This window comes from Prionailurus bengalensis, chromosome E4 (genome assembly GCF_016509475.1).
Source record: "Prionailurus bengalensis isolate Pbe53 chromosome E4, Fcat_Pben_1.1_paternal_pri, whole genome shotgun sequence".
Taxonomy (NCBI): Eukaryota; Metazoa; Chordata; class Mammalia; order Carnivora; family Felidae; genus Prionailurus; species Prionailurus bengalensis.
The window spans coordinates 18,508,843-18,530,231 of record NC_057360.1 but is presented as its reverse complement, the minus strand read 5'-3'; the positions used below and the strand labels follow the sequence as shown (position 1 = coordinate 18,530,231).

Sequence of the window (21,389 nt, the reverse complement as noted above, 5' to 3'; positions counted from 1 at the left end):
TCCCCTGGGCTCATTATGGAACTAAAGTATGGGTTGATTGGAAGAGGCAGGAACCTCAGGGAATGCTCCTCCATTTTGGGCCTCTGGAGACCTACCCTGTTAACACATCCTGGACTGAAGAAGACACTTCAAAAGTCCAGTGGACCCCTAAGGGACGGCCGACCAAGAACTCAGCATCACTTGCTATAAAGCTGGATGTGAGCTCAGTTACACTGCTGTTGTGCTCAAGTCTCCATTATTCTTCTCGCTTCCTCGTTCTGTGTCTCCCCCATCCAATACCTTTCTCTCCTTTTTCTTCCCTCTTCTGAAGAATGGATTGTGCTGAGGGCAAACCTTTTCAAGATATCAAGTTCATGAGCTTATGGTCCAAACTTTATTTTAGACATGAACCAGATTAGAAGTAGGTCTGTCTGAGGGAGCATTGCGTAGCAATTAATAACATAGGCTCTCGAGCCTGGCAGCTGGGCTCAACCCTTCCCTGGCTGTGTGATCTTGGACAAGTTACCTACCTTCTCTGTGCCTCGATATTTTTACCTGTGAAAATGAATAGAAAAATGTCTTCCCTATGGAATGGATACAAGGAGTAAATAAATTCATATTTGTAAAGTGGGTAGAATATTCCTGGTGCTCCGTATCTAGTGGTAGGCAGTCCGGTTTTCTCATTTCCGTGTCACTTGCTGAGCAATACTTCCCATGTGTGTGTGTAAAATGCCCGGAAAGAGAGGGGTACAATGACACACAGAAACAGGACAGGTTCCACACCAAAGAAACCTGTCTCCTGTTTAAAGGTCCACCGAGACTTCATGCGTAGTAGTTTATTGTGGAGGTGAGGAGACTTTGCTTCAGTCACTAGGCTGGGAGGACAGAGAGGAGTCCTGGATACCACCTGAGGCATTTTTGGAGGAGTGAGGAGAGATCTGAGAAACATCAGAAGAGCACGTTCGACTCCACATCTGTGGAAATGAGGAACAAATCCAAGCCCAGTCCTCATCCACAACAGAAACTTCTTTCCCTTCTGTACCCTTGGGCCTCTCCTAGTCTGGCATAGCGGACATAAAAGGAGTAGAAGGATGTCCATATAGATCATTTACACTTGTCATGGCCTTGAGAGAGTGAAGTCTAACATTTGTTGCACAAAGGTTCAATCTTGCTTTTTTAAAAGCCCAGAATGACTAGAAGAATTCAAGAGACGTTTGACCAAATGTCTCCTATATTAACTTTCTAGTTCTGGTAACATTTTAATCGTATCTTTCCTGAGAGTCACATAGAGAATATCATATCATGTTGCCCTAGGTGCTATTATAGGTTATAATGCCCATAAACCTACAAGCTTAGAAGATTTTAGAGCTAAAGTGATCTTCAGAAGCTTCAATATCAGCATTTACAAGCATGGTGGTGTTTTTTCATGAAAAACCAGTGCTCTACTATAAATAGGTTCTTCCTTGAAATATTGTTTGGAAAGACTATAGTATCTACCTCTCAGCAATTTGCAACTCCTTAGCATAGAGAGAGCAGGTCCCAAGAAGCCCTGTAGCAATGAAATCCCTTCTGCCTCACTTAACCCAGCAATTCCCAAACCTGTTTAACTAGAGAACGTTTTACACCTAATAGCCATTTCCACCTTTCAGAATATTGGTTGGAAGAACATACTGGAAAATAATTGATTTTTGTGCTTTATCTTGCTGAATGCTTCCCTCTTCATCACGGAACACATGGGTGGCTCAGTCAGTTCAGCATCCAGCTTCGGCTCAGGTCATGATCTCACGGCTCATGAGTTTGAGCTCCGCATCGGGCTCTGTGCTGATAGCTCAGAGCCTGGAACCTGCTTCAGGTTCTGTGTCTCCTCTCTCTCTGCCCCTCCCCTACTCATGCTCTGTCTCTCTCTGTCTCTGTCTCTGTCTCTCTCTCTTTCAAAAATAAATAAAGCAAACATTTAAAAAAGTAAAAAAATATAAGAGTTGAGAACCTGAGCTTTGCCAGCCTTTTTTGTGTTGTAAGTTGTGTGGAAACAAACGAAGAGCAGCCAAATTAAAACAGGTGAAGGCTGTTTATTCAGAGCTTACTATAGCAAGAGACTTAGCCGCTGTCACTTGCATTTTGGCCAAGACTGAAGGGCTGACAGAGGAGTAGGAAAGCTGCAGAGGAAAGAAGGGAGGGCCTCGGATATGCCCAGGTTGGACGCTTTTGGGATGAGGGTGGGCCAACTACCTGGGAGTGAGGCATTCCAGGTAGATGTTTAGGGGCACGTAGGTCGGACCTAAGTTGGGAGCAACAGCAAAGATAGGAATGCTGTCAGGTATCAGTCAAGTCCTGGTCATGTTGGGCCACTTTTTACAGGGCTTATTGTTTGGCTTCCTGGACTGGTTGACAGAGATAGTGGTCTAACTTCTAGAAGTCTGATTTATAGACAGTAGACTAGCTTCTTGGGGTGCTTACTGTAGATAATAGTTTGGTTTCCTGAGCTTTTTGCTGCAGATTAGGGGTCGGAGTTCTATTTATATATATGGTCTGGCCAATGCCTGTCTGTATTTTGAGTCTCTCAGTTGAGAAAAAGAAGAAACCAGAGGCAGACCAAGGAGGGAGAGGAGGCTGCTGGTTACATTTATGGGCCAGTGGGTGCCATAATTATTAAACCTGCGTAAAGATTTAGAGCTCTGATCTTTTTGGAACTTCTTCGGGTTCATCTGAAGGAAACAGACTTTTAAAATTTCTGGGCGGAATACATTTCCCTGACATTTCAAATAAAATAACAGGAGAAACCAATCTTCCTTCCTTCCTTGTTTCTTCCCTCCCTCCCTCCCTCCTTCCCTTCCTTCCTCCCTCCCTTCTTCCCTTCCTCCCTCCCTTCCTCCCTTCCTTCCTTCCTTCCTTCCTTCCTTCCATCTTTTCTTCATTTCTTTCTTTCTTTCTTGATTGTGCATAAATCAATTCAGTCATTCCTTTTTTCAAGCATAGATAGGGGAAAGTATGTTCTTTCTAAAGAAAACATAGTCAGATATTTTTTTTGAAAAAAAGAGTCATTGAGAGATGTGTCCCAAATAATAAAAATAAAATAAAATAAAATAAAATAAAATAAAATAACATAACATAACATAACATAAAATAACATAAAATAAAATAAAAAACTAGAACTGACTGCATGTCAAGGGCACACTGAGAAAGAATCCTATGACCCGGCTAGAAAGCATATACTTTAAAATACCCCTTTCTTCCTAACTAATGGACATATTATCCACATGCAGGCACAAAATAACACCTCCCAAGCACTGACAGTTCTGTAACTGTCTCCTGATCATGGTGGAGCCGAAATGCATTCAGTAGGATTGTTGTTCAGTAGCTAAGTGACAGCTAAGTGACAGTGAACTTGGCTCATCCTGAGTGAATATGGGTCACTGTTACCCCTTCCTAACCCCTGACATCCCTGCTGTAATTTTCTTTCCTCTGTTGTTCTGAACTAAAGCCTAGGAATTTATAATAAAAGCATCTGTAAAGAAATGTCAAGCTTATACAATTAGGGGTGATGAGGCAGAAGACAACATTATAGAAGCCGCGTGTGTGTATAATACTTTATCTTATCCCAACATACCTTTATACCCATAACTTTACTGGGTTCTGGCAGCTCACCTGTAAAGCAGGCGAGATGAATACCATTATCGCCACTTTTCAGATAGGAGAGTGGAAACCTAGGATTTGCCCAGCCCAAAGTCACACAGCTGGTTGGAATCTCAGGATTGAAAAGGAAGCAATAGATCGCCTCTGCTAAGCCTCTGCCTTTACAGATGAAACCTCCAGCAACCAAAAGATCCCCCAGCTAGGTCGCCAGAGAGGAACTCAGCCAGGGGCCCCTCTAGCAACAGGGCCAGTGTTAGAACTGCATGTCCTGCCTGTTCCTTTTCCCATCAGGAAGCAGCTCCATTAAAGGGAATGTGTTCCAATATACTGAAAAGGTCATTGATTGGACTTGCTCACTTTTTTATTAATAGTCTTTTTGAAATAACCGCAAGCTAGTGAGCTGACGTAACTAGAGAACGCGCGTTACGTACAATAGTTCTACAAAGAGTGCACGTTTTGTGCTCTACCGAAATGTGCCTTTGAGGTATGTGACTGGGATGTTAATCCTGTAAAGTTAGAATTTCATTTATATGCCTTTAAAATTAACATAAGGGGGTGGTGCTCGAGTGACTCTGTCTGTTAAGCGTCCAGCTCTTGGTTTCAGTTCAGGTCATGATCTCACGGCCTCGTGGGTTCGAGCCCCGCTGACAGCAATGGAGCCTGCTTGAGATTCTCTCTCTCCCTCGTTCTCTCCCCCTCCCCTGCTCATGCTGTCTCTAACTCTCTCAAAATAAATAAATAAACTTTACAAACTAAAAATAAAAATAAAATTATCATAAAGGTTAAAAGCCAAAGTATGACTGTTGTCACCAAGCTTAATGCCCTGAAAGAAGAACATTTGAAAGAAAAAAAAGTACGGAAAACCTTCTTTTAGTTTCAAGTAACTTATCTTTGATGGCCTGACATGAAATTTAAGCAATTGATTCATTAAGTGCCCCTTCTGACCTTTTTTTCTTTTTGTCTCACCAATAATTATTCTTGTATGATTCACACAGAAATGGAAATTTGGTAGTCACTCAGCTAATTTGACCAGAGTTGACAAGCAGCTAATTAATCCCACCCCCTCTTCATCCAGTTTATGTATTAAATTAGTTGATTTCGCCTCACGGAAGCATGGGTCAAAATGGTAGGGTAACTCACTGCGTATGTATTACCGCCATTACATTTATACACATTATATTAAAACACACTATCTATCTAAATTTTCTATACATATTGCCATTATATTTATGTACATATATGTATATGTGTATGTGGTATGCATATACATATATGTACATAATGTATATATGTATATATACATTATGTACATATATGTATATGCACATATCACATACGCATATACATATATATTTATTCCTATAACTTACACACACAGCAAATATTAGGCATAGAAATGAAGCTAAAATTGGTTTTCTAAACTTAGCAAGGTGGTTTTTTTTTTTAATTTCTTACAGCATAATTATTTTGTTTCTGTAGAGTTTTATATTTATCATAATGACTGGAATTCAAATAGGGTGCCCCTCCTTCTCCAAGGTGCTCAAGCAAGAATAGCCTGTTTTATCTTCTCTAAGCACCTACAAGGATGTGCTTATTGAGAATGACTTTGGACAAGTGCCTTGGCTTCTCAGAGCCTCAGTTCTCCCATTGGTAAAAAGGGAGACCACAAATAAAGTGTCTGTCATACTGTCTGGCACATAGATGGCACTCAATACAGGGCCACCCTGCCCCTTAATGACTTAGTCACGCTGACCCTGTCCCTCCTGGTGAAGAAGAAATAAGCATTATCAGCTTCAGAGTAATTAAAACTTAAATACTGAACACAAATCAGTTAAATGGGACAGAAAAATCAATGTTATCAGGTACGTGAGCTGAGTCAATTACTGCAGCTATTAAAGAGAGTGAAAATCTGGTGTGTTACAGTAAGCCTAGCGTTTCATATAAATTTACTCAGGGAATATTGTAGTAGAACGGTTAAGAACAGGAGACCTGGGTGGCTCAGTCGGTTGGGCATCCGACGTCGGCTCAGGTCATGATCTCACAGTTCATGAGTTCGAGCCCCGCGTCGGGCTCTGTGCTGACAGCTCGGAGCCTGGAGCCTGCTTCGGATCCTGTGTCTCCCCTTCTCTCTGTGACCCTCCTCCACTCATACTCTGCGTTTCTCATTCTCTCTCAAAAATAAACATTAAAAAAAAAAAAAAAAAGAACGGTTAAGAGCACCACCCTGCCTCAGAGACATCTGGATCTCCACCCTGGCTCTAGCTGGTGGCCTAGGGCCCTTATGCAGACACCCTCTCTGAGCTTCAGTTTCTGCATTTATAAAATGCAGATAATAACACCTGTCTGGTGACAATCAAGTGACTTTATACATGCAGAGTGCTTAGCAAAATGTCTGCCACAGAGTAAGGGTTCAGAAAATGATAGCTGTTGTTGCTGTGATTCCAGAAATTCTCTCCATCAAAGAATGCTTTCTCATTCTCTCACAATGACACCTGCTAACCTAGTAGACTTGGGACCTGTGAATCAATTGCACACACTGAGCCCGCGTCTCCTCTACCCCTAGGGATGGTGAACTTCAGTGAGGTGTCTGGATACCCTGTGCTGCAGCACTGGAAGGTCCGGTCTGTGATGTACCACATCAAACTCAACCAAGTGGCCGTCTCTCAGGGTGAGCACCGCAGCAAGCCGTCCGTCCCACTGGCTCCTGGGGCTTAGAATTCTTTCCAAGGGCACAAGCCTTTTATCCCATTGTTGAAGAAGCAGTCTAAAATGTAGCCACTTCAGCGAGATACATAACCTATTCACTCAGATTCACCCTTAAGGACAAGCCCCTGGAATCAGATCCTTGTCTAAGTATAGATTAAATTATTGCACATTTTATCATGGACCGAAGAAGAGATGGGAAGGGCAAGGCGGGAACCGCTGAAGATAAACACCTACTTTATCATTCTTCCTGGGGTCACACAGTGTAGAGAGAGGATGTTCAAAAGCAGACTTTGTAGAAATTGACAGAACAAAACCGTCCACATGCAAAGAGCATGACTTAGAGTTTTCAGACAAAGAAATAAGGGCAAAAGAGCAAGAAAGAGGAGGATGTGGGAGAGGGGATAGAAAACAGCTTTTATGGTCACGAAATACTAGCAGGTGAGCAAAAGATAGACAGATGATAGATAACAGAGAGAGCTAGCTAATAAGTTAAGGAGTAGTGAATTCCAAAACTCAGGACAAATTGAGCCAAAACACAACAGTGAGGTGCTCGTACAAGTTTCTTGACACTTTAGCGGTCAGTGCCTTGAATCAAGTTTTTCCTAGCACTTAAGCTATTTGAATGTGTGATTTGCAGATGGGAAAACTGCTACAGACAAGGCCTTAATACAGGTGCGCACCTCCATTCCACGTCATCCCCTGGGACCAGGAGAGCGTTACTCGCATTCTTCTCCGAAGCTACCTAAAGAACATGCCAGATGTGAAGTTTATGCCATAGGGTCTTGTTTCTCTGTGTTGGGTGGAAAGGTAACTAGAGCCAGATGACATTGTTGGCACAGGAGGACAAGACAAGGAGAGGGACCTTTGGGTCAGCAACAGAAAGGCAGAGTCTTAGCGCCAACAGAAGAGACGTAAAAGGGGACAGGTAGAGAAGCATAAAGAGGAAATGAGCCATATCCTCACGGAAGTAAAGCTTTACGTCTAGGGAAAGAAACTGCATTAAGGATGTAGAACATGTCCATAGGACACAAGGGGGCCCAGAACTTTATTTTAACGTGAAAGAGTTCTTGGCAGGAAGGGATTGGGATGGGGAATCTTCCTGAAGTAAACTCTCCTGGTACAGAAAATCCTTGAAAGAACTAAGCTACTCTTCCTTCTCGGGAAATGTAGCAGTAGAGAATTTGGCCTGTTCACGTGCTGAGTTTTCACCCAGCACAGGTGCTGTGCACATCAAGGGCTAACAGGGGGACATCTCTGTTGCCACATGCCTTTCAAGTGGCATCACAGGGGATGTGGACTTCTGCTCTAAGGGTCTTGAGCCTGGGCCGGGCTCGGCCTTGTCCCGTTAGGACACAGGTGTGTACAGAGGAAGTCAGACAAAAGCTGGCCAGGTTCAGAAGGCATTGGGTTTGGAAAATTTGTTGTGGGCTCTCTTTCTGACAGGTGTAATTCTCCTAAACAGGGAAAACGAATCTGTGGAGATGTGGCTGGGGCAGGGGGGGGGGGGGGGGGGGCGGGGAACAGATCCTTTCCTCCATTTGGTATTTCCCTGTTTGTACACTTTTGATTTTCTGAAGTAAATATGAATAGTGTATTAGGGACTTTCCTTACTCCTCTTCTTCCATTATCTTCCCGTTACCAATGTCTGTGTCTGAAGGCAATATTCTGTCTCCAAAAACTCTTTTGGTCATTACCCACAGTGAGAAGACATTTTTTTACACTGTGACCTTGTGCATATGCACACCCCCACATACGCACAAAAGAAGTCTCATGAAACAGTACATCATCTTACGATGTGAAATGTTCTTCGCTGGTATTTGTGTTTCTATTTTAGACTATGCTATTCTTTTTTTTTTAATGCTATTATTTGAGCTCACTAAATTAATTTGATGTCATGACTTGTGATTTGAAAAAGAAAACCCAAGATTGACTGAAGCGGGGCGTTAGATTTGGCAATGTAATGCCTGCATGAAGCTAACAGCATAACCAACTGCCTTGAAAAGATACTCATTTAGGGACTAAAGTGTCTGACGTAGCTAACTGGAGAAGTTCACCTGATACTTCAGCCAGCTCTCCAGCATCACTTTGGGCCACAGAGGTACTTCCGCTTTTGAGGCTGAGTGGCCTGGGAATCCAGATGCTCCCCACCCTGTGAGACCTCACTCTTACTTTTGGGTGATGTTTCTCTGTAGCCCTCAGCAATGCGCTCCACTCCCTGGATGGAGCTACGTCTCGTGGGGATTTTGTGGCCCTTTTGGACCAGTTTGGCAACCACTACATCCAGGAAGCTATCTACGGCTTTGAGGAGTCCTGTTCCATCTGGTACCCAAACAAGCAGGTGCAGCGGCGACTCTGGCTGGAATATGAAGACATCAGCAAAGGTGAGTGATGTGCTCACCAGCATCTTCTACACCCTTGCAGGTACGGCTGTCTAGGTGCAAATCATGGGACCAAAATAAAGGAGTCTGTTGGCAGAGGACTAATTCAGATACTGTCTTGATGCTCTGAGCCCATCCTTAAAATTGCCAGGGTTGGGATGTTTGGGGAAACTTTAGATACAGGATGGGGTCAAAACTGTATGGTCACTTTGTGAGTTACCATGAAAAGAGTCCACTAAGGGTATTTACCAGTCCCTGTGCATTCATGGCAAGGGCAAACAAAGTATTCGACTATTCTCATGGAATGTGGGAGGAGCAAGAGAGTGTCGCAGTCTCCACCACTTTCTGCTTCTCACCCCATCCTGCCCTATCTTTAGGCCCATTTTTTTCCCCACTGATTTGTGCTAAGAGGAAATCTCCATTGGCTCAAGTGTTTATAAAGCTCTGAACAACAGCCGTACAAATAAATCCTTGTCTACTCTTGGATAGCCGGTTAGTATTCTGTCCAAGTAAGTATAAGAAATGGGAGTTATTCAAACCTTTTGAATTCACCTTCTGGTATGGGAGGAGTACTGGCTGGCAAATAATGTATTCTGATCAACCAAGACTGATGTAGAATCGCCACTCGTGGAATTTCTTCCGAGCTTAGCCTCATGGCATTCTGATGAGGCCGAGTTATAGATGTGCGAGTTGCTAAAGGGCAAGCCATGAAATTAGTGCAATGGAAACTCAAGAAGTAAGTCATCCTAAGATTTAATGATCAAGAGTCCCTCTGAAATGAGGGGACCCCTGTGTCAGCAGTGCTGGACTGGGAAAATGTGCCCCCACGGCTGAGATGCTCTTCACTCTCTGAGCTCCATAGAAATTTCTGTTTTGTCTCACTTGATGGGTAGCAGAGGCATGAGGGCCTCTCTTCCGGCTCATCCTTTTCTTCCAGAAGCAGTAAGAGGCTTGTGTCTGGGCTCCCAGTTGTTGCAGGCATTTTCCTCCAAGCCCTGATTCCTCTAAACCCAAGGACATAATCACAGGCTTCTAGTATCCTTTCAAACTTCAGTCTCCTAATACTGTTCTATTCCAATTTGCCAAGAAAGGAGTGTCATGTAAGCAAATGTAGATAAGACCAGTTCCAGCTGGCAAAGCTTTCTTACATTTCTATGCCAGAGCCTAATGATTGAACCAAAAGGCTAATTCCTCCCCTGCTTCTGTTTGCCAGTGGTTCAGGGATGGCCAGGTTCTGTGACTACAGGGAAATGAGCCTGACCTTCCCCTGTATTCCTGGTTCTGTTCTTTGCTTCTATCCCCAGCACTGCAATGTCCTTGAAGTTAAACCCTGAGCCCAGGAGGGAGGTGTATCCATGACCTTGGCACTACGCCTTCCCATCTTGATCTCAAGCCATTCTCAAGTTCATTTTGTCACAGTCCAACTGGTGACTCTAGTTCTCATAAGTATTATGTATACAATACCTTGCCTGTTATTGATCTCAGAAGATATTCAAACATTTTTGTATGTCTACTTTGATATCTCTCAGTTATCCATGGGTACCCCCCCCTCCCAAGTCTTACCTCTGCGTCATAGAGTTTATCTCTTTTATTGTTTGGTCTGCTTACTACTCTTAAATATTTTTCTCCTCCGTAGGCACTAATTTCCTTTTCTTCCAAAAGAAGGATGCTCCTGATGAAGACTTATAAATACATAAAACGAAGGAAGATTTTCTTCCACTTTTCTGCACTCTGAGAGGGTTGCTCCAGGATGGGATTTATACGCTAGGGGTGACGAGTGTTCTGAGAGGGCTGGACCTACCATGACATAAAAGTGCCATCTTCTTGGACTCGAGTCCCTTGATTATATGTTCTTGTCCACTCTAACTTTCAAAACCTTCTAGTGGAAAGGGATTCTCTATTGCTCACTTTTGCGCCTGTGATCAGATGCCTAAAATTACTCACAGATTGAATGAGAAAGGAGATTTATTAGGAGTGAAACGAAATGGAACATGCATAGGACTTAAGGGTTGGATCTCTAGAATTCGTCAGGTGACTTTTGCTTCGTCAGTTAACGGCCCGGACCTCCCCTGTAATGCCCTCTGTGGTTCCTCCCAGCTCCGAGAGTGTATGGATCCTTACACGTCCCTCTTTATGTGAACAGCCTTATTCAACTTTAAATCCCCAGGGTCTGACACAGAGCCGGGCACATGGTAAGTCTCCAACAGTTGTTTACTGTGGTGGTTGTTAGTGGTGATGGAGGCAGTTACGGTGACAGCGGGTGGTGATGGCGGTGGCTGCGGCTGTGGGAATGGTAGGAAAAGCCCTTCTTAGGCGGCAGCTTTCCAAGTGGGTTTTATTATAGACATGCAAAGTGCTCTAGTTCTGCCTGGCTGACGGAAACTCACAGATGGATATTTTTGGCCAGATCCTCAGAAGCCAGCCTTTCATTCATCACGCACCTATTTGTCACACTACCGCTACATGGTGTGGCCACACCAATATTGAGGAGTATCTGTCTTTCAATAAGTCTGACTCAAACCTGTGAAAAATAAACTCCCACTTATTGTTCAGGATTAGCGTATCCTAATTTTTTTTTTTTTTTTACAGAGCAAATAAGGACTACCAGATGTTGAGTGAGTAGTTTATATATCCCTTCTCTTCTTCCTCAGCTTCTTTTTTGACTCTTCAGATTGTTATTATTTGCTTTCAATCCCTGTCACCCTACAGAAATAGTGGAGAAGGAAATCAAGGGCTTCTCAGTCAGAGGTTTACTTTTCCATTCGGTGACCGTTTTATCTGTGTCAAGTGAAGAATTTGTCCCTCTTGACCAGGTCTGTCATCTTGAAAATTCTCTCTTCCGTTCAAGTCCCTGATTCTGTTCCCTCTAGATTCTCTTCATAAATCTTTGGCCTTTAGTTTCTCAGCCTTTCTCCCCTTCCTCCTCTGAAGAAATTATTTACATCTTGCTTGTTTTCCAGAATTTCATCTTTAATGTTCATCTCTTCTTCCCCGTTGCTGGGTGATTCTCTTCTGTGTCTACCTTAGCCTACATCTCTGGGATTTTGAAACCTTGCCCTTGAGTGTTGAGCATTTCTACCTGGATATGCTCTAGGGACCTCAGCGGTCACCATCTCTTTTCTCTGTACCCACTAGTAGATTTGTGCACTGCAGCGATGGGTCAAAATGCAAAGTGGGGAGTACGTCTAGATGCTCTCCTCCGTCCTCCACACTCACTCGTTTACAAAGTTCTGTTCTTCTTACCACCCAAATACTTCTTCAACAGGTGAAGGTTCTCCTGTCCATGTCTCGAAGCCGTATGAGCTTATGGTATCAGCTCTCATAAGAAAAACTGAAATTGCGTCCTCACGTGTCTCCTTTTCTTCAGTTTCCTTCCACTCTAGTCCACTCAACATCATACTGTTATCTTCTTAAATTGCCACTTAATCATGAGACTCTTCAGCTTGAAGCTGTTCACTCACCCCTGGCTGCCTTCTCAACGTGAGCATGACCTCACTCCTGGTATTAGTTCCCTTGGGCTGAGATAACAAATCACAAACTAAGTGGCTTAAAACAACATAAATTTATTCCCTGACTATTCTGGGGGCCAGAGGTTCAAACACAGTGTCAATAGGCCAAACTAAAGGTATCAATAAGGTGGCTCCTTCCGGAGGCTCCAGGGGAGAATTCCTTCCTTGCCCCTTCCAGCTTCTCAAGACCACTGTATTCCCTGGTTTCTGGCCGTCTCCATCTTTAAGATGTGTCACTCCAATCTCTGAGTCACCTGGCTGTCTGCCAGGACTCCTACCTGTTTCTTCTTTCTTTTTTTTTTTTTTTAATTTTTTTATGTTTATTTTTTATTTTTGAGAAAGAGAGAGACAGAGCACAAGCAGAAGAGGGGCAGAGAGAGAGGGAGACATAGAATATGAAGCAGGCTCCAGGCTCTGAGCTGTCAGCACAGAGCCCAACGCGGGGCTCGAACCCACAAACCGTGAGATCATTGGCGCTCAACCGACTGAGCCACTCAGGCGCCCCCTGCTTCTTCTTTCTTGTGAGGACCCTTTGGATTACATTGGGCCCATGCAGATAATCCAGGATAATCTCCCTATCTCAAGAGTCTTAATTTAAGCGTATCAGCAAAGTCCCTCTTGCCATTCACAGGTGACAGTCACAGGTTCCGGGGTCAGGCCCTGGGCATCTTTGGGAGCCCTTTCCAGCCTGCTACGTCTCTGCCCTCTGCAGCTGCTACATCACTGACCATTCCATGACCCAAGTATCCTCCACTCTGATGATAGCAAGGCTTCTCGCTCTCAATCCCAAACCCTTTCATTTGCTTCCAGACAGTGAAAGGCTTTAGAGGCTCCCTCCCTGCCCCAGTCCAAGGCCCTAGATAAGTTTCTGTCTCACTCAGAAATTTTCTCTTGGGTCCCTGTCTTGTCTCCTCTTGGGGCTCTCTGTTTTTCTCCTTTCCCAGGTGTCCGTTCAGTTGTCTAATTTCTGGAAGGATCTCCCTCTCTCCTTAGCCCCTTAGGATCAGCAAATGAGTCTTTCCGGCTCTGAATTCTGTTTCTTGCTTTTGTTTTTTAATTGCCCTCTCCAGCTCTATAAATTGCCATTTGCAATTAAATGATACCCAGTCCCAGGCTCAGGCCCCAACTCTGGGTCCAGGGTCAGGGTTTGGAAGAGGGCTTGGAGCCTTTTCCACGCTTCTGAGCCTGTGGGCATGTGCTGCCTGTCTCACCTTGTCCTCTGTTCCACCTCCATTCCACCGTCCTCTCCTTCCTGCTCTCCCAGCTGACGGAAGCTCACGTGCCACCCCTCCCACCACCCCTTCCCAGATACTCTGGGTGGAGTTCTTTGCTGCCTCTTAAAGCCCCTTGTATCCTATCCTATCCCCCCCCGGCAGCACTCTTCGCATTTCTCTGTGTGGCCATTTCCCTGTAGGACTGTCTCCTGCGATAATGGATGGCACAGCATTTACCCTGTTTCTCTCTCTCTCTCTCTCTCTTTTTGGTTTAAAAAGATTATTTATTTAAAAAATCCAAAACGTATAAAACAGAATAAAGTGAAAAATAAATCTCCCTCCCACTCTTAGTTCCCAGTGTTCCAGTTCCACACCCCAGAGGCAGCCAGGCAACTGTTGCTAGTTTACTGTCTATCCATCCAGAGAGGTTCCATCCGTAGCCATTTGCAAGTGAACAAAGCAAATCGCAGAAGAGTAGATATATTAGGGTCTCATCCGTTTTAAAAATAATACATATAAATATATGCCAATATGCACTATATAAATATATATGTATAATCTTCTAATCTGTCACTAAATATGTATATGTGTATACAGTATGTCTATGTATATATATACCTATATAGATAGAAACATATGTATATAATCTCAAAATAGCTTTGTGTGTGTGTGTGTGTGTGTGTGTGTGTGTGTGTATACACACATTATCTGTTTGCTCCAAGATTAGGGCTATGGGGTAGAGACTTTTATTTTTTGTACTAAAAAATTCTGTATTGCTTTCCCCACAATAAGCACGTGCCACTTTTTTAATGTTGATTTATTTTTGAGAGAGACAGAGCATGAACAGGGAAGGGGCAGAGAGAGAGAGGGAGACCCAGAATCCGAAGCAGGCTCCAGGCTCTGAGCTGTCAGCACAGAGCTCGATACAGGGCTTGAACCCATGAGCCGAAGTCAGACGCTTAACTGACTGAGCCACCCAGGTGCCACAAGCATGTGCCACTTTTACAATAAAAGTCTTTTAACACATGGAAAAAAATACATTCTGAAAAGTTTGTGTTACCGTGGAGCGGAGACTTACAAAGGTAACTTAAAAAACAAAACAAAACAAAACATACAGTTGTATCTACAGAGAGCTGAACTTGGGATAGAAATCTGGGAGGAAGCGCGAAACAATGTCATCATTTCCTATTGGTATTTGACTCTGCATCCCTGACGCAGTGCCTGGCATATAATTAGCATCCACTGTTTTTGAAGGAATGAATCCTTTATTTTGTTCATACTTCAAAAGAAACCAGGAAAGAGTTACAGATCTGTAGATTCTGGAGAAATGACAAAAGGAAAGAAAGAAAAGAGAAGAAAAAGAAAACATCGAATCTTCTTCAAATAAGAACTTCCAAGAGCTTAATTTTCATCCTCCACTTGACACACCCAGTACATTTTCTTTCTTTTTCTTTCTTTCTTTCTTTCTTTCTTTCTTTCTTTCTTTCTTTCTTTCTCTTTTCTTTTTTTTTTTTTCTTTTTAATACTCTATTCAGGAGTGGATTTCCTCAGGGCTTTCTTCCTTTCCTTTTCCAATACCACTTCCATTGTCACTTAAGATCTGACCTTTGTCATTATCTTTTTTTGCCATTGCCTTTGGTGCATGCACATCAGTGGGGTTATCTGGGTTGACAGGTGGGAGTTAGGAAACTCTTCCTGTCTGCTGCACTTTCTAGTCCATAATCCACTGAATTTTTGTTGTTTATTTGTTTCTAGCCAGTTGCCTCCTCTCCGTGGGGAAAGCTAAGAAGAATAGCTTCTTCTTCTTCCATGATACGCAGCTGAGGGTTGTATTGGGGGTGGGGGTGGGGTGGAGTGTAAGGTGACTCTCTAGCTCCAAGTCTGAAGTCAGATGAGAGTCAAAGGAAGAAAAGTAAACCACCTACATGGCATTGTGTTTTTACCACACAGGATGCCATGTTTTCCACTCTCCGTCGATTTGTTTTTGGGTGGATAGAGCCCGAGACAGACTCAGCTGGTCCCTTTCCCCAGAATAATGAACAGATGTCTGCCATGGCTGAAGCAGAAACAATAGCTGGATCGGCCGCCAGCCTTCTGATCCTGGTCCGTGAGTGCTGGTCAGCAGAGACCCAGGGTGGGACACGTGACGCTGGTGCACTTTGCAGGCTAACGTACATAATCGTGGTAAATGGCATGAAAACCTGATTAAGTTCAGGACGCGACATAGAAATCCAACAAAGAGCAATAAAAGACGTTTCTATAATGCTTTATGCTTTACAACCCTAGGTTGCAAGCCAGTTCCAAAGGCTCTTTTTCTGCACGTTTACAACGATGAAGTTAGCGCTCAAGTGGCAAGGCAATTATGGCATATAGCTATTTTCTTTAAATGATTAATTAATTCGTTCCTCAAACATTTGCTGAGGGCCTGCTCCACGCAAAGCCCTGTAGTGAGCAGAGAGGGGATTTAGGTTTAGAGGAGACAGCTGTTCTATGGCTTTCCCAGGCAGACGGCCTGGTGAAGGTGCTGCTGAAGCTGAGCCTGGTGGTGTCATAAACAGAGGCTTTGAAAAGGAGCTAAGCTTTCCTAAACATATGGGTGAGGTTTAATTTGAATCTTCAAGTCCCCTAGGCTCTGATGCAGAGTCCAGAGTAAACTGGATCTTTAGGCTGCAGAAAGACACCACTGTGAATAATATTACCAAATAGCATGTTATATAACTTTTCTCATTTAATCCCTAGGTCTTACCCCCGCTATTTTATAGATAAGGAAACCAAGTCTCTGAAAGCTTAAATAAATAACTTGCATGCAGTCACATAGCTAGTAAGTGGCAGAGTCAGGACACCTTCACCTCCTGACACAGACTGTGGGCAGCTGCATGCCATGTTGCCTGCCAATGGTACAAGAAGAGATTAAGGTGGGAAGTTTAGTGGACAAGATGGAGGTGGGGCCAGGACGTCATTGAAGCCAGGTCACTGGTCTAAGATGAGCGCGACAAGGCCAGATGTCAACCCTCGTTAGACTGCATAGTGGATCCGCTGCCTTTCATCTTGAGTTTTCTGGAGTTTTTGATTGTTGTGGGTTCGGGGGGCCCTGAGCAATGGCACAGTGGCCGCAGCAGTTTTTTTGTTTTCCTATATGGCGGCGTTTCTCAAAATTTATTGTATAATATGTATCACCTGGGATCTTGTTAAAATGGGAATTCTGATCCGGTAGGTCGGGGTGGGGCCTGACATTCTGCATGTCCTGACAACTCTCACTTGATGCCAATGCTGCCTGTCCAAGGACCCGTTTTGAAGAGCAAGGTGATAGACTTGTCTCAAAGACCCAACAAGGAATGGGCTCCCCCACCGTCCTTGTTCGTCCTGTCCGGTGCAGGGGCTTTAATGATGGAGCCATGGCACGGTGGCCTCCAGGGGCCTATCCTGGTGTCATCCCCACAGAGGAGTGTCACAGATAAGAGGACTCGACTGAATGGTTTTCACTTTGGTCCAGGACTTTTCTCTGATTAAGCCATTGATCGATAGGCTTGTAGGCAGAATTGAACAGTCCTAAGCCCTCAGGTGCTAAAAGGAATTGGAAACATGCCAGTAATCAGGACTAAAGGTGATAAGCTGATTTTTCTAAACTTTGTACTGTAGGCGACACTGTTCTCATCTTAATATCTCAAGCATTTTCTAGGTATTTTTAAATTTAGTATTTATGAGGCCCCGGTTTTTTTCTTCTAGAATCCACAAATGGTTATAGAATTTCATGGTTTAACATTTCATAGTTTAACATAGTTTAACATTTAACATTTTCGTTAATGGGACAATTCTGGTAGCGATATCAAATTCCTTTCATATAATTATGGGCCTGACAATAGTGACATATTGTGCATACCTACAATTTAGTAGTTAATTATATAGTATTCTGGATTATTTTCTACTCCAAGCATGTAAGCTTTGCCCTCACAACTTGATTGATTGCTTCTTGGAAGAGGGCTTATTCATTCACTTAGTCAACACCTGATTTATCTAAACATTGGTCTAGGCACTGGGCATGTAATGATGAATGACACAGAAAACTTTCCTGCTTTTGTGGAGCTTATATCCTACTGAAGAGAGACAGAGAGTGGCAGGTGACAAATAAATGGGAGCAATAATTCTAGACAGTGAGAGAGAGATATTATAAAGAAACTGAAACCAGGTGATGTGATAGAGATTGGCTGGAGGACTGGGGGCTGATGAAGATGGCGGCCACAGAAAGGCCTCAGTGATGGTGATAAGGGCGTGAAGTTGAGCTGAGACCTGGAAAAGACAAGAAGGAGCTGGCCATGCAAAGACCTGGGGACAGAACCATCCAGGCAGAGGAAATAGCGAATGCAAAGGCTTCATAATTTGTTTTTAAATTCTCATAGCTTCTAGCATAATGCTTCTAGGAGGGCATATGAAGTTACTTGGTAAATATCAGACTGATGATCAAGATGACTGTGGAAAACAGAGGAGCCTGGATTCTCTGATGGAATATGAAGAGAAGGAGCTCCGCTTCCAGCCACACTTGTTCTGTTTCCTAGATTCAGCAAGCTGAGATAGGACCGGTATGTTTAGCCCATCCTCCTTATTTTGAAATTTTAATTCCAGTATAGTTAACATACAGTGTTATATTAGCCCACCCCGTGTTATCCAGCCTGTAGATCAGTGCTCATGTGGGCTGGCTGTGGTAGTATAGACCAAGAGAAATAAGCATAAGGCACAATACATATATCTACCAGTATTTTGATTTCGATCTTAAGTTATGCGCTCCATTCCACAACTAATAGTTTAATCTCTGAAAAAAAATGTCGGAAATAAATGTACAAGATAGATGATGAGGCAAAGGGATATTCCGCATCAAATGTGAAGATCTGCGCTTGACATCACTTGGGGTTTTCATGTCTTTGGGGATGAGTGCCTGTTTCTTAAGTAGTAATAGGTCTCTATCGCCCATCCGACTCTAAGGCAGCGTGTTGAGGGAAAAAGCACTGGGTAGGGAGTGAAGACCTACATTCTTGGTCTCAGCTGAACCATCAGCCAGCCTTGGCCTTGGGTAAATTACTTAACCCTCCTCAAAATAATCTTCTCACCTGTATAATAACTACCTTGAATCAGGTACTTAGAATTTCTCCTACTTCTGTGACTCTGTATACTCAGCCCGTGTTTTCTACTTCTGATAACAGAATGGAACATTTAATAATGCCTGGCTCATGGCTAAATAGGTTAATGCAACTGCTGTTACATTAAAAGGAGTTTTAGTGTAGTTGCTTTTGTAGTAAGTTCTAAAGTCAAACAGATTTCAATCAAAATTTTTATTAGCTGGGGCGCCTGGGTGGCTCAGTCGGGTAAGCATCTGACTTTGGCTCAGGTCATGGTCTCACAGCTCATGGATTCGAGCCCTGTGTCGGGCTCTGTGCTGACAGTTCAGGGCCTGGAGAATGGAGCCTGCTTTACATTCTGTGTCTCCCTCTCTGTCTGCCCCTCCCCTGGCTCTCTTGCTCTCTCTCTCTCAAAAATGAATAAACATTAAAAAAAATTTTTTTTTAATTTTTATTAGCTGTGACTCTTGAGAAGTTTCTTTAATGGCTGTGAGCCTCAGTTTCCATGTCTATAAAATAGGGCTATTAATACTTACGTTACAAGTGAGGATTGTGTAAAGATTGAACATAATAATTATATATGCAGCACAATGTCTAGTATTCTGTAAGTGTTCAATTCAGTATAAGTCTTTTTATTATTACCATTATTAGAATTATTTTAATAAATTTGCAGCTCAGCTTTTTTTTTTTTTTTTTTTTTTTTGAACAAAATAGTAACTGATAAGAATTTCAAAGGGATATCAGTAAAACTTGCCCTGGGTAAATTCGTGCTTCACAGAAACGCTGATGTATATTTTACAAGTCACCTACTCATCAGGCTAGTGGAACAGGGGGCCCAAACCTTCCTTCCAAACATCAGGATCAGCATCACATCCTTTGGCAACTATTTTCAGTTCCGGTTGTAGCACCCCCCTGCTGGGAAAAGATCAGGAAATAAGCACAACTCTTTTTTTTGGTGGGAGTAAGGGGTGGGGGCTGTGAGAATGTGCTCTCTGTGGAAAAGGATCCCTGGGGAGGCCTTTTTGATAAGCAGCCTGGGTATTTCTGCCTTTTAAGTGCAAAGGAGCTGCCAGGTGCATTCCACAAAGGGAGAAAAATTCATGAATGTGTCCAGCTGTACCAGCCTTTCCTTTTACCTGTGATTCAAAGCCTCTGCCGTCTAGTTCCACTGCCTGCATACAGATGCAGACACTGATTCCTCTCCTGCCCCAGAGATGGGTCCCTGGCCCTATTTACAGCCCGAGTTCCAACCTAAGTGATGTTGGGGCTGAGAGAGAACTCGTTAGCAGTTCGGTGTTTTGTTAGACCCCTATCTTGGCCTGGTTTCCATTAACGGATGCTTTAGAGGAACATCTACGGGTCTCTGGGTTCACCCCACATGCCTACCCCATCTCCAGCAATGTGTAACGCCATGCACAGCACCTGGCATCCAGTCGGTCAGTATTGGTGGAATGAATATAGGAGTGAATGCCATACTTTTTCTCTTCCTCTTCCCTTTCCAAGGGAAATGACAGCAGAATGGCTAAGATAACATCTCTTTGAACACCTTGCCCCGAAGCCCCCGGCACTAGTCCACCCTTTCATTGTCCCTTCCCCCTATCTCCAGGTTTGATTGTTTTGAGTGTGGGGTGGGGTGGGGATAATGTCATGTCCTGGGGTTTGGCATTAGAAGAATAGGCTGGACATTAAAATCAAGTGATCAGCACAAGGTAGGACTAGGATTAAATACTAGAAAGAGGAGTCAATCCGTGTGTGGACCTTCAGTTTGTGATTTATTATCCCCAATTTCTGTCTACCAGTTAATGTTCTAGGAGCCAATAGCAGCCTTTCTTTTACCACTTTTCCTGACGTTACTTTTCTTTTATAAAGCAGGTAAGAAAGTTTTCTTGGGGAGGGCGGGATAGGTATTAGGTGCAGCACACAGCTTGTATTTAAAATGAAACACAATGGGGCGCCTGGGTGGCGCAGTCGGTTAAGCGTCCGACTTCAGCCAGGTCACGATCTTGCGGTCCATGAGTTCGAGCCCCGCGTCAGGCTCTGGGCTGATGGCTCGGAGCCTGGAGCCTGTTTCTGATTCTGTGTCTCCCTCTCTCTCTGCCTCTCCCCTGTTCATGCTCTGTCTCTCTCTGTCCCAAAAATAAATTAAAAAAACATTGAAAAAAAAATTTTTTTAATAAAATAAAATGAAACACAAGACGTAAAACCATCTCGACCTAAACCAACAAATCAACAAGCCGTGTCCATCAGAGCTTCTGTGTGTGGCCACTAGCCATTTCTGGTTCATTCCTAATCTCCATTCCTCTGTTGTTAGAGGATTCTTTCTGAATCTCACGGAACTCTTGGGAAGTTGGGTCAATTAGTAGAAGATATAAATTAAAGAGAAAATTAAAAAGTACATAAGAAAAACTGATGTCAAAGAAATCATCAAGAAATGGATCAGGTAAGAAAGTAATTGCAAAAAAAGTGGGAGTAGTCGACATCACGTTGAAACCTGGCCCCGGATGCCAGCTAGCTACACTACAAAACTTAGATGATTAATGCTGCATCAGTCAAAGGCTCCAGAATATATCATCTCTATCTCCATTCCTGATGAGAGGAAGATAGTTCTCTGATCAGATCAACGTCCCTCTTTTAAAAATTCCCACATGTACTTTGACTTTCTTGCCGATATGTTGCCGTCAGCAGAGTCCGTGACATATAGACCCCGGTTAGCAGCACGTTGAGGGAAGGCTGAGTTCCTTTGCAAGGTAAGGATGTTTACGCATTCATGCAGAAATGTGCATTGAGTGTTTACTGTAGATCAGGCACAGTGGTAGGCATCAGTGGTTAATAAGAGAGGGCTCCTGACCCACTGTGGAA

The 21,389-nt window shown here is 43.5% G+C and overlaps 1 protein-coding gene across 4 annotated transcripts in view; it reads left to right on the top strand.

The window, feature by feature from the left end:
- The window catches only part of ASTN1 (astrotactin 1), a 306,757-nt gene that overhangs the window by 227,979 nt on the left and 57,389 nt on the right, over positions 1 to 21,389 (top strand). For all 4 annotated transcript variants that reach the window (XM_043568660.1, XM_043568658.1, XM_043568659.1 and 1 more), the window contains 2 exons: positions 6,176 to 6,280; positions 8,511 to 8,699. In XM_043568660.1, the coding sequence (XP_043424595.1) occupies positions 6,176 to 6,280; positions 8,511 to 8,699 (294 nt within the window). The remainder of the gene's footprint in view (positions 1 to 6,175; positions 6,281 to 8,510; positions 8,700 to 21,389) is intronic.